Source organism: Canis aureus, chromosome 33 (assembly GCF_053574225.1).
Source record: "Canis aureus isolate CA01 chromosome 33, VMU_Caureus_v.1.0, whole genome shotgun sequence".
NCBI lineage: Eukaryota > Metazoa > Chordata > Mammalia > Carnivora > Canidae > Canis > Canis aureus.
The window spans coordinates 2,986,508-3,000,919 of record NC_135643.1 but is presented as its reverse complement, the minus strand read 5'-3'; the positions used below and the strand labels follow the sequence as shown (position 1 = coordinate 3,000,919).

The 14,412-nt window shown below is 40.3% G+C and overlaps 1 protein-coding gene across 1 annotated transcript in view; it reads right to left on the bottom strand.

Moving 5' to 3' along the window:
• Positions 1-14,412, bottom strand: part of FRAS1 (Fraser extracellular matrix complex subunit 1) — a 436,686-nt gene that overhangs the window by 265,324 nt on the left and 156,950 nt on the right. The window contains exons 4-5 of the mRNA XM_077882614.1: positions 10,278-10,370; positions 1,643-1,802 (exon numbers count right to left, since the gene is read on the bottom strand). Coding sequence (XP_077738740.1) covers positions 1,643-1,802; positions 10,278-10,370 — 253 coding nt within the window. The remainder of the gene's footprint in view (positions 1-1,642; positions 1,803-10,277; positions 10,371-14,412) is intronic.

The window sequence follows — 14,412 nt, the reverse complement described above, 5'->3', positions numbered from 1 at the left end:
ATCTCAAGAATTCTTTCTTGACCACTTGCTGCCAGACCCCAAAATTTCACATCACAGTGAACACTGCCACCCTCTACCCACATCAGGGACCTGGATGCAGGTACCAGGAGAATGCATGTACCCTAAGCACCAAGTAGCAGGATGGGGTATGGGGTGCCTGTGGGGTCTCCATCCACCCGGTGAGTAGCCCCATGCCTGAAGCAGTATGACATTAAATAGCAAATTAAAAACGTGACAGTTGAGAAAAACCACAAAGGAATATAAGTGGCTTCCTCCCACCCACTGCCTTTTAAACAAGGGGCCATGCATTCTCATTTTGCACCTAGCAAATTATAAAGTTGGCCCTGGCTGATCCTCCATTCTCCCCAGGCAAAATGTTTCCAGTATGTCTTTTTCTTGGAGGCCAAGGAAGAAGCCTCTTAAAGTGCAAGCAAGGATCCCACAATCTCAGCCAACCTATTGCCACCCCCAAACTCTGTTGTTCAAGTATTTTTACTTGCAGGATTATTTGGCTCAGAGCAGCTGTCAGTCCTCTTCTGGAGAAATGCGTAAAGCAAGCATTGTACTTCCATTGTTTCCTATGCATACTTTTCAATCTCTGTAACCTTTCTCCAGAGTAAAGGAATGCCAGGAATGGAATAACTGGGGATCAGAATGAGGCAGGGGCGCCTGGATGGCTCAATTGGTTGAACATCCAACTCTTGATTTTGCCTCAGGTCCTGATCTCAGGATAGTGAGACCAAGCCCTGTATCGGGCTGCACTGAGTGTAAAGCCTGCTTGGAATTCTCTCTCATTATCACCCTCTGCCCACTTCCTCTCCTCCCTCAAAATAATAAAAATAATTTTAAAATAAAATTAATTAAAACAATAAAAAGGAAATGCAAAAATAGAGCATAGCTTCCAGGTATTATTAAATAAAAGAATAATTTTAACCATTATATGCCAAGAGAGGATATAATGCAGCAATGACAATAATTTGTATTTATCGCAAAGTATCTACTACTACTGAGTTATAAAAATGGAGGGGGACATATATCCCTAAAATGTAATAAAAGAAGTACTTGCACCAAGCACAGATTCCAAAGAAAGGGCCTGGAGGTGTGTCCTGGGCTTGCTGAATGAGGCCTCCATTTGTAGGCAGACATAATCTCCACAGTGAGCATAGAGACAAATGAAAGCTCTGTTTCCTGCTCTGTGTGTCTTGGAGAAAGAAGTTACGTCATCTCAAAGACCAACCGGCAGAATTAGTGCTAGTGATGCTACATGGAGAAGTGATTTGTTCATTCTGTCTCTGCCAAGATACAAGAAGAACTATCTTAGCCTCATGGAGTCACATCAAAGAATCTTGTTCCTCCTCCCTTTGCTTCTCAGGAGCAGCGAAAGCAAAGGGATGCATCTGGCCAGCACAAAATAAATAAATCAGAGACTTGCAGAATCCCAAATTTGGAATGGAGCTTCAAGATCTGTTTCAACCTCACTCTCTGCAACATTGCTTCTGCCAAGTGCAAGGCTCCAACTTGGTCCAATAAGGAACGGGGCTAGGGATATTTGAGCCACAGTGAGCAAGAAAGAGAAAAGTTGGGATGTCAGCAGGTGAATCTCAGAGGCAAAGAGCGTCTCCTTCTACAAGTTGATACTCACTCCCAGGGCCCACACACACTGGGCAGCAGCTTCCTTCAGGGATGGATTCCAGCTCCTGTGGTCCACATGACAGCGGTGGGCATGGCTGGGGGGTGCATCGGACTTCCCCGTGAGTACAAGAGCACACACTGCACGGGGGGTAGGCCCACTCTGTCCCATGCTGGGTGTTGGGGAGAAAAGAAAAAGGAGGCTATTGTCAGAATATAGCTTTCATTTGACCAAACAGAAACAAACCTCTGACACAAATCAAGGGACAGTGCTCAGGAGACATGGAAGGCAGCTCTAGGCTTACAAGGTTAAGACTAGGGTTTACAACGTCCTGAGTCAGAGACCAATTAAAAAACTGAATTTTCTTTTCTTTTCTTTTTAGTATTCCTAAGATTTATTTTCGAAAATTTCAGAAAAACACAGAAAGAAAATAAAAAGCATGCCAACTCCAATCACTTAAAAAATTCTATAAAGCCTACAGTAATAGGGACACCTGGGTGGCTCAGCAGTTGAGCATCTGCCTTTGACTCAGGGTGTGATCCTGGGGTCCTGGGATTGAGTTCTGCATTGGATTCCCTGCATGGAGCCTGCTTCTCCCTCTGCCTGTGTCTCTGCCTCTAATGAATAAATAAATAAATAATCTTTTTTTTTAAAAAAGCCTACAGTAATGTATACACACACATATATCCTGAATTCTTTATAATGTTCCTTTTGTTTTCAATAGCTCTCACTTTGATCCTCCTCCTTCCTTCTTCCCTCCCCCCCCCCCTTCTTTCTGCCTTACTTTTTACACTGATTAGTTCCCATATTCCTCTTTTCTTCTCCTTCCTTCCCCGGCCCCCATCTTACTCTCTCCTGTTCCAATGATCTCCTGGTCCTGGGGGAAAGTATGATAGCCAACCAGTTCTCCCACCAACCACAGAGCCAACTCAGAGCCCATTTATACACACAGAATGTTGCTAATCTGCTTTAGGCTGGGTACGACCTTCCCAAAGCTAGGATTGTATCAGTGATTTAACAGATCCTTGTTTTGAGTTATATGACTCACTGAGTATCAAAAATATTTAAATGAGCCACACTCAAATGGGATGCAGAGCAAGAGGGGGATGAACCCTGAATGTAAAAAGCTAAAGATATGTTGACTGCTGAGGGAAGTTGCTGTCAAAATATGTTATGTTCTCAAAGGCAGAATGGAATAATAGTGGCCTTTTGCAAGACATAGGGGGGAAAATAATAAGCCTAATGAATGTAATTTTCCTCTTTTGACATTTTCTTAAATATACTGGAAACTGCTATCCTTTGCCTATATTAAATGTAGCATATGATGATAACTGATCCAGCCCAAATCATATATAGATTTCTATTAAAAACATCACACATTCCAGGTGCCCAATCACCTAAATATAATCTGGGGATTACAACTGTGTCGACTGAGAAGCACAGAAAATCAATGTCTTCTTGCTTCTCCTCAAGCCAGAGTCCAGAATGGCTATTCATCTCTCTCAAACACAAAAGAGCTGTCTTACCTAAACAAGTCAGTACCCCATTATTCTGCTAATTACAACCAAGTTGCAAGGATGCCAAGTCTGACATTCTGGAATTAATAATAACCTGTATTATTATTATAATAATGGTAGTAATAGGTAAGTCACAGCCATCCAATTATTTGGGAACTGAGTCCTCACCTCTCCATCACGAAGATTACTTTCTTCTAGGTGGACTACTGAAGCACAAGAGAAAAATAATGCCAAGTATGCATGGAGCCAGATGAACTGAGGGTCTCCTTGGAGGTTCCCAGCTCAGCCCTCCCTGCTTTGGGAACTGTGAGTGAGTGACTTTCTAAATCTCAGATTCCTGGCCTGAAAAATTAAAATGGTATGACAACATTCCCCTCACTGGGTTATTATAAGGATAAATGAGGTAGTTTGTTAAAAAGCGAGCAAGGGGGAAGGGTGGCAGGTAGAAGATGCTCAATCCTCTCTTTTCCTTCCACTGCATTGAGTTTACAGCCTTCCTCCTCCTGTTCAAGCCTATATGCCATCTGTGACTATAGGAATGGACATAATATCAAGGCCAAGTCTTCTACCACCAATTTTTACTTCTGCTATAACTAACTATAAAATTTCAAATTTGGTACAGCATATAAATGGGCAAGCCCCCAACATGGTAATAAACTATTGACTGATATAAGAGAGGAAGTAATTGACCTTTATACTTTGAAAAGCCTAAGCATAAAAGCAAAGAAAGAAACTGTAAGAGAAAATTTGATAGGTTCTAAGTTGAAATTTTAAAAGTCTGTGAAAAATACATTATAAAGTTAAAAGACAAATGACAAACTAATAAAAATTACAAATTATATTAATCAGAACTAAGCTCTATGATGTAAAAGCATTTACAAGCAATAAGTTAAAAAAAATCCAACAGAAAAATAACAATAAGCTTATAGAATATTAACATTATTAATTTCAAAGAAAGATTAATTAAAATAAAATTGAATAACACTTCTTCATATCAGATATGGGGAAGTTTTCAAAATTCCTAGTCATGTTGGTGAAGCTGCAGTGGAGTGGGATTTTCTCCTTCATAAAGCCTTCCCTCTCTACAGCACCTGGGATACTCAGCTACGTGGGGCCTAACCAAGGTAACCATACTTCAAAAAGAGGCTACAATACCCGTGATACTCCCACTGGATTTCTCATTAGACAGAGACAACTTAAAATTGAATTTTAATGACTACAGATGTCACAGCTTCAATACTCAAAATCTTTAAATGCTTTGACCTACTAATTTCAATTTAAGAAGTTATCTGAAGAAAATGATCAATGATACATGCAAAAAGTTTAAATACAAGGAACTCCATTACACTGTTCTTTATTGCAAAGTTGGAAATATTCTCATGAAAGTTAGAAACTACCCAAATGCCTAATAATAGGAAATCATGTTGTCCAAGGGTGTACCAGGGAATAATTCACAACATGTTATATTAAAAAGTAAGATATAAACTGCACACACAGTGTAAATACATAGAGCTCTACCCATCTACTCATCTCCACTACTACTGCCGCTCCAAAAAACTGAGAAAACAGCAGCAGTGATTTTCATAGTTTGGGAATTACCAGTGATTTTTTTCTGCTGGTACACTTTTTTAGTTTTTGAATTTTCACCATAGACATATTTTAACTTTTGGCATCAGAAGGCAAATTACTGCTTAAAATATCAAATAAGGGATGCCTGGGTGGCTCAGCGGTTGAGCGTCTGCCTTAGTCCTGATCTCCTGGTCCCAGGACTGAGTCCTGCATCGGGCTGCCTCTCCCTCTGCCTGTGTGTGTGTGTGTGTGTGTGTGTGTGTGTGTGTCTGTCTGTCTGTCTGTCTGTCTCTCATGAATAAATAAAATCTTTAAAAAAAAAATAAAGTATCAAATGAATCATTCTATGTCTTAAAGTAAAATGCGAAGGCTGCATATGAAACAGCTTAAAGTGAACTTTCTTATTCTATTAAAAGTTAGGAGGTTGCTTCTAAACATCTTGACATTTCACTTCATTAAAACAAGAGCTTGGGGCAGCCCAGGTGGCTCAGGAGTTTAGCGCCGCCCTCAGCCCAGGGGGTGATCCTGGAGACCTGGGATCAACCGAGTCCTACATCAGGCTCCCTGCATGGAGCCTGCTTCTCCCTCTGCCTGTGTCTCTGCCTCTCTCTCTCTCTCTCTCTCTCTGTCTCCCATGAATAAATAAATAAAATCTTTAAAAAAAAAATCTTTGCAATCACACCACTTTCAGACAGAGACCACAAAAGTGAATTACAATAACAACCTGTCAATCACCAAAATTTTTTCATCTGTAAAAATGAGAGGGCTGTGTTAATTTCTTCAGTACCTTCAAGCACTCTAATGATGTGAATCTATTATGTAACTCAAGAGACACAAAATGAGGCAGGATATTCTCCCTTCACAATAAGCTTGAAAATTATGGGAATAACGACAAACATTTGGTAGGGGGTTTCCAATGCTTGATGTCAAAGCTACAGAGGATCAGATGTTGATCCAAAATGCACAGAGTGATGGAGACAAATTGTCCCACTGCTCTCTTGGGAAAAAGTCACATAAGTCCCCAGTGACGCTGCTGTCAGCAGAAGGAGACTAGAAATCAAGGGGTTTGGCACATGTTGACATATATAATTTTAGTGTAATAGCAATAATTATATATAATATATATATAATTTCCTAGTGTTCTCCATACTCATTTACAAAAGCCTTATTGTTTATAAACACTGTAGCAGCAAAGAGAGCTTTGTAAAGTCAAGGAATAATAGATAAACACAGTAATGCTCCCAGATCTGGTTTTAGCTGTGTCATCCTAACTTCATTAATACCTTTTGAAAATACGAGATTTTGACTGTGGACAAAAGTGCATTCTGCAGACAACACTTTCAATATGTTCTTCTGCATAGCCAACTAATAAGTCAGCCTGGCTGTTGACATAAACCCAAAGGAAAGATAAGGTCATAAAGTATTTGCCTGGCTTGTTGATGGAACAATAAAATAATTTTTCTTTGTATAATTTGCTCCTGTTATGAAGTTATAGATTCAGAATACTAACTATCTGGGAATGTTGAGTGCACATTATAATTACATCCTCTACTTTGAAGAGAACAAGGCTGTGGAATTCAATAGTCATTTCTACCTTCACACACACAAATTAGTGTTCCTTTTAGCTTCCCAGACAGGCAAAGCGAGCAGCCCTCTCCCTCTGTGCTCCTTCATTCAATTGAATGTGGGCACTAGGGCATTACCGCTTGCCACTTTCTTTTTCAGGGATGCACTATCTTCTCAGACCTGACATTATCTGGTGAAGGGATTAAATTAGTAAAGAAGAAAGAAAGGGGACTGATGGTCCTTTTCCCTCCCTTTCACAAGCTAATTTGTGGGGGCAAAGAACAAGGAAAAGCATTCCAACACTCTTTTTCTTTATTCCAAAAACATATTTCAGGTTTGTCTCCCTGAATGTTTGGCAAGGCTGGGCAGAGATCCAAACACTAATTTGAAGGGACAGCTTTGGGGAGGTCATGGATGAAATAGTCCCCCAAATGCTGGCTGTTATAAACCCATGTAAGACTCTCAAATAACCTGGAGGCAGCCAAAAGGCTCAAGTGTTTTCCTAAATTCCAGGGAAGATGTCGGGACTTGTCTTGACTCGTTAGAATGCCAGTTGTGTAAGATGCTGTCTACCCTGCAAGCAAAGGCAGTCCTCTGGTGAGGCAACACCAATTCTTTAAAGGGTGGCCTTCTGGAGCTGCCCCGTGTTGGACTCATCCTTTACTTTCCTTTGCTTCGACCCCATTCCTTGGACATAGTATCACTTCAACTAATTCCCCTCCTCCTTGTCACACTCACTCTATGCTAAAGCCTCTTGTAAAGCCCTCTCTTAGGGGAAAGCTTTCACCTTGGATCATGGTTCTAAAGTTCTTAGAACACTGGGCTGTTTTGTAGCTAGAGGGAGAGAGTCTCCATGACCACCTCTTATATCCCCTTGGGATATAAGCCAGAGGCTAAAGACAAGATTACTGCTGTTCAGTGAGAGAGGAAAGTGCTCTGGATGGTTTCACAAGCAAACCAAAAGGGGCAAACACACACACACACACACACACACACACACACACCAAACAACAAACCCTTCAAGAGTCAGGAGAAAAAAAAACTTGTGATACAAGAGACATGGTGAGATTCATAGCAAACCCAGAAAAGTATTTAAACCATGCAAGAAAACAAATAATATTAAGAAGGCTCTGGAAAGAATCTTGGGGAAATGAACAAAGTAAGAGAGGAAGGAAGGGCAGAAAGAGAAGAAATGTGATCATTTTGACTTTATTAAGATCAAAATTAGATTTTTTTTGTCTTGACTTAAAAAAAATCATTCTTAAAAAAAAAAATCATTCTTCTATTTCAATTTGAAGTAGACCACTAGAGAATTTTTCCTTCAAAATACAGTTGCTGAAATTCAGCCTTTCTCTCACTTACATCAAGTACCAGAAATATAACATTTTTGAGGAGTACATTTTGAAAGCTGCATATGGGAAAAGGACACATGGATATGTTCTTACCCAGTTTAGAGCTTTCCATGTGATGTATTACAGCAGAATGGGGAGGGGGGAGGGGGAGAGGCAGGAAGAAGGAGCGCTTTCCAAACTCCTCCAGAAAAAGCTGGAGGCCAAGCAGATTTCATTTCTTAATTAATCCATCAGCAGACCTCCGGTCCTAGAACCACCCAGCTACAGAAGTAGTTGGTCAATGACCAACGTGCCGTTGGAACACAGACATAGATAAGTTGGAGAAAGGATTTATTTGCTCGTTGTGTGAATCCTGCAGTCATCAATGTTTACTGAGCACCTACTCTGGGAAAAGTTCAATGCTAAATGCCTGATTAGGTGGGTGGCAAGGAAGATCACTACAAAGATGCAGAAAATACTGTCGATGTTCTCAAGCATTTTAGGCCAAGATAAGACAATAGCACGTGTGCACAAATATAACACAAGAGAACAAATGATGAATGTCATTAGAGACTTAGTGAATTTTGATTTTGTGTGTCCCTAGAATTGCCACTTACTTAAGATACCTGATTGTCCCTTGACCTTATTTTGGATCCTGTATATGCCTTCATCTGAGAGATTCAGTGTGGGTTTGACTTTATACCACATACCTATTCAAATCCTTACCACCTGGCATTACTTCTGTCACCACTGTGCTCTACAACACTTTTCATTTCACAGGCAATCCTCTTCGGTGGCATATACCACTCTTCATAACACAGACTGAATTGAATAGCTAAGGGTGATACTTGCATGGTATAAAGACATTCCCACCATAGATCCTGTTTGGGTGTCTTTCAGCAACTTCCTGGTAATTACCAGACAATGACTCAAAGAAGATGATCCTGTCCCATGGGGAAAGTGCACTAGGCTCACTGAGTTTTAGGTACACACACTGACTAGCAGCCTAGAGTGGGTATATCAAATCCTGCTAACCCAAATGGGCAGAGGCACTAACCTGGGGAGAGTTTTGCATCAGGTAGAAGATAAAGGTTAAAGCAAAGAGCCTCTTTCCACCACATCCAACTTAACCTACTGCCTGGGGGTAATCTTGAGGTATAAGCAAAGATGAACTGTGTCCATTCCATTTCCAAGTTCCTATTATAAACCTTGCAATGGTACTTTTTAATCAGGACTTAGTGTCTATAAATGAATCCTAAAGGATCTGGAATAAGAAAGTATAATAAAAGAAATTGAGGATTGATTTCTAATACTGTGGTTCTAAATGGGGTAGATGCACTGTTGGTGGGAATGTGAACTGGTGCAGCCACTCTGGAAAACTGTGTGGAGGTTCCTCAAAGAGTTCAAAATAGACCTGCCCTACGACCCAGCAATTGCACTGCTGGGGATTTACCCCAAAGATTCAGATGCAATGAAACGCCGGGACACCTGCACCCAATGTTTATAGCAGCAATATCCACAACAGCCAAACTGTGGAAGGAGCCTCGGTGTCCAACGAAAGATGAATGGATAAAGAAGATGTGGTCTATGTATACAATGGAATATTCCTCAGCCATTAGAAACGACAAACACCCACCATTTGCTTCAACGTGGATGGAACTGGAGGGTATTATGCTGAGTGAAGTAAGTCAATCGGAGAAGGACAAACATTATATGTTCTCATTCATTTGGGGAATATAAATAATAGTGAAAGGGAATATAAGGGAAGGGAGAAGAAATGTGTGGGAAATATCAGAAAGGGAGACAGAACGTAAAGACTGCTAACTCTGGGAAACGAACTAGGGGTGGTGGAAGGGGAGGAGGGCGGGGGGTGGGGGTGAATGGGTGACGGGCACTGGGGGTTATTCTGTATGTTGGTAAATTGAACACCAATAAAAAATAAATTAAAAAAAATAAATGGGGTAGATGAGCATATTGCCCCTTAGGGGCAAATCTGGCCATGTCTGCAGACATTTCTGGTTGTCAGGACTTAGGGTGCTACCAGGATCTAGTGGGTAGAGGTCAGGGCTACTGCTGAATATCCTACAATGCATAGGGCAGTCCCCAAAACAAAGCCTATAATGTCATTAGTGCTAAAGTAGGGAAACTCTACCCTAATGGAAAGAGCACTGAATCAGGAGTAAGGGTTCTAGGCTAGGTGATGCCACTTATTAGTAATATGACATTGGGCAAGTACCTCATCATCAATACAGGAGTAATAGTATCTGCTCTATTCACTCAGGGTTGTCTGTAACTATTGAATGAAAAAAATGTGTGTGGTACACAAGACAAAGTGGCTTATTATTATTCAGCATCATGCCTTCTTCAACATCGATATTCTCAAACTACTCTTTATACAGACACAAATTCAATCTACAAATATTTACATAGGACCTATGGAATAAGTAGAACTGTTTTAAATTTATTCAAGTAACCCAAATGCCCATGGAAATCAAATGCCCCTCAAATCAAGCTTTAGGTCCTCTGCAGCCCAGACATTTAAAAAAAAAAAAAAAAAACCAAAACAAAAAACAGACCTCTCTTGCCAACACAGGTTTAGCAGTCAGCTTTCCTTCATCAATGATCTACAGGCATAGAGTCAACAATAGGTCAGAAAACACTTACCGCATAGATTTTCTTTTCATGATGGCAAGATCCAGGAGTCTGCAATACACACTCAGGGCAGCACTGGTTGGCAGCTATTTGAAGCACTTCTCCCTGAGCATTTAAAAACAGTTCAGCGTAAAACAGCGGCAACAAACACACTCAGAGTGGCTCACCGGACCCCAAGTCATCTCAGATTCACTAAATTTCATGAGTTTCCATGGGTGACAACAGACAGGATAAACCAAATAAACTGACAAAAAAGGATTCTGTCAAGATGAGCTTCTCTCAAAGTTAAACCAAAGCCCCTTGAGAAAGTAATTTCCCTGAAAATTGTCTACACCTCGTCACTAGTAATGAAGTGGGGCAGTTTATTCACTAGAAATGCTCCATCCTTAACACAAGGAAAGAAGTTAGGGTAAGAGAAGGGCTGTATCTCCCCGAAGGGGTTGTTCCCCTCTGCTGAGAGGACTTGGGGTCAGGGAGTCGGGGAATGGGGTGGCCACAGAGCTGGCAGGTCTTTCAGGTATCCTATGGAGACCTGATGCAGTCAGCAGGGAGGGGAGGCTGAAGCTCCAATGTTCGCTTTTACTGGACAGAGTAGCGAGGCACACAGGGCAGGAACTGAAGGACAAAGCTAGGGGAGGAACAGCATTGGTGTGGAGGCATCATGTGTAGGGTGGGGAGCCAGGTAGAATTCCTGAGCTCCACTAAAGATCTACATTGTTTTCCAGGCCTCCTGTAATTCCAATAGTGTTTTCTATCAAGATGTGATACTATCAAGGGAATGGGCTACCACATGATATCCTAGGATTTATTGGGAAGTTGTCATGTTAACTAACCATCCATTTGCCACTGCGAAGAATCCATCTATCCAAGGGTCATTAAAACTGTGGAGCAAAGATCATGTTTGTCTTTGGGGCCCAATGATCCTCTGACTCATCTTGCTTCTCCACTTAGATATCTTAGTGTTTCCACAAGTCTTAAACATGTGACAGGATGGGTAATGAGTGATTTTGACCAAAAATGGTAAAAGAGCCTGCATCAGCCAGGGAATCATGGCTTGTCCACAGAATAAAAGTCTACAAAGAATTTATCCAGTAGAATGAAAAAAAAAGTGTGTGTGTGTGTGTGTGTGTGTGTGTGAGTGTGAGTATTAATGTTTCATTGGTATTTGGGGCTGCTTCCATTAAAATAAAAAACTGTACCTACAAGAGAATTCTAATTTTATATAACTACATCCTTAAGAATGGGTGAGAGGGATCCCTGGGTGGCGCAGCGGTTTAGCGCCTGCCTTTGGCCCAGGGCGCGATCCTGGAGACCCGGGATCGAATCCCACGTCAGGCTCCCGGTGCATGGAGCCTGCTTCTCCCTCTGCCTGTGTCTCTGCCTCTCTCTCTCTCTCTTTGTGACTATCATAAATAATAAATAAAAAAAAAATTAAAAAAAAAAAAAAAAAGAATGGGTGAGAAATAGGACTAAGATTTTACCACTGTTCATCCACTAAACAGATAAATACAATTTTATCTAGCAATACTGAGCACCAAATTCTTCCTATTTGCTTGATAAAAGATAAAACATACAATATGAGGTTTTATAAAATTGTTCATACTATGTGACATTAATGACTTTTCAGAAAAATGCCCTCTGAACCCAAGAGGAAACTATACTTCTCTGATTTTCACTAGGTCAGTAAAATATAGAAACCACATTAGCCTCATTTGCATTAAGAATTTCACACAGAAAATAAGACAATCCAAGTGCTGTTTATATTCTAACATGGAAGCAGGGACCAAGGGAGAAAGGCAGGTAGAATGGAAGATTTCAAGGAATATTTTGCACCTCCAAACTAGTTTTTTTCTATAAAAACTGATTTTCATATTTGGCCCTCAAAAATCATTTCATAAATATAATATTCTCTATTTGTGAGTGGCAGTGGGGACTTAAGTCCCCAACTTAAGTCTAACTATTGCTGTGATAGAACATAAAAAAGGTGATTGGGACTAAAGGAAGAGCAAAGCACTGTGCATGTGGGAGCTTAGAGAAGGAGAGATGGAGTTCTGCTTTCTAACCATGTGACCTGGCATAGCCTTGTGAGCTGTAACACATAAGCTTAGGCTGCACATTGGGGAACAGTAGAAAGTAACCATGTGGGCAAGAGGTAACAAGGAAGATTGTTAGGCTTGCTGGGCAACACCACTTGCCCAGGATCTAGAAAAACCAACCAAAAGTAATTATGATGATTATTTGGTAATTATAGCTAACACTTAACTGGGTACTTAGAATCACCAGGTACTCTTCTAAGCATGTATGTGTATAGACATATACATACTTGTGTATATGTGTGTACATATATACATATATATGATTATGTGTGTATATATGTATGACACCTATGCAACTAATAATAGTATTTACCTAATTAAGTTGTAAGAATTATAGTATGCGTAATTAGGCAAATACTATTATTAGCTGCTTGAGGTTTGCAGCTGAACCCCCACCATGTACACAGTGTTCCTTTGTTGTTGTTGTTGTTGTTGTTGTTGTTTTTCCCCCACAGTGTTGTCTTCTACACATATATCTTCTCCAGAAATCCGGAGAGGATTGGTCCTATAGGACTAGGTTAAATAATCAAGGTTCTAAATACCTCTGTTCTGTTTTTCTCAATCTGTCTATCTCTTCTCTCCCTCTCTGTTCCTATTTAGCTACTTCTAGATTGACATAGGAAATGGATATAGAATCTATTATATATGGACAGGATGCATGGATAGATAGATAGATAGATAGATAGATAGATAGATCTGTTAGAATTGCCATTGACAATAGGTTATTTCCGGTCAATCCACAAATAAAACAAATTGTAAAAGGGCTTTTAAACATTGTTAAAAGATGAGAGTAACAAAAGTTATTAATAATAATTAAAAGGTGCAATGGTGATTCATTAACCTGTGCCATAAACTAATGTAAGTATACCACAGCAGTTTTGAATAACAACACATGCTGCTAAGAAACACAAAGGAAAACTTAAAGCAACACAGTAGAGTAGAAGTTACATTGGGTAATGAACCAGGGACTACGGTTTTGTCGTGGCTGTGCCACTTACTAGCTCTGTGTCTCTGAGCAAGTGACTAAACCCCAAATAGTCTGTTTCTTTGTCTATAAAATGAGAAAGTCTGACTCCATGAATTTCAAAGGCTTCTTGAGTTCTATCATTCTATGATCTATTTCATTAGTTAAAATAAAGACCCAAGTACTCTGTGATACCCTCAACATGACCTTGGGGTTGGAAGTTTCTTATGGTTGGATCATCTGATACAACCCTCTCATTTTACCCATAAGAAACCTTCTTAGAGTTCATAGTCTTCAATTATGTCATTCTTATTACTATCCTTCACCAATTTTCTGATCACTCCTTTGTACTCACTAAAGACTTGGCTCAGTTTCTTTTTACACTACATCTAGACATGATTCTAGACAACTTCAATGTCCATGAAAGTGACATCCTATCCTTGTACATTCTTAAGCACCTCAATTCATACAATTGATTCCATTTCAATTCATTCCTCCACTTCACTTGAGCTCCCCATGGTCATGGTCAATTTTGGAACCTACCTACACTCCAAATTATTCTATACCAGAAAACTTCAACTCTCTGAATATGAACCTTCTGGGCTTTAGCTCTTTCCCACCCTCACTCTCCCTCCTATCATGTCCTTCAGAGAGCTCCTTGAACACTTTTTCCCTTGTAGTCATTCAGCCCCTAGCTGGCCTCATTTTCCTAATCATGTTGGCCTCAATGTCCAACACTTCCTGTATATCTACTTTTTCTCTCCATTAATATGGCAAAATCCCAATACCTGACCTATTCCACAATTTGTCTTATCTTCCCTTATACTTGGCTAGTAAACATTGCTTAGAAAATCACTCCATCATGCAGCTTGGTACCCCCACAGTTTCATGATCTCCTGCTCCCATAGGCCCTTAACATCACCCACAAATGCTCTATCTCCACCTTTAGACAGTCCCTTTAACCCCTCATGACAGCTCCTAAATTTGCTTTCAGTTCCCAACTGAACCTCTAAGGCTTCACAAAGTAAGATTAAAATATCATTAGATATGAACTATTTCAGTGCCCCGTCTCTTTTCTTACTTACAA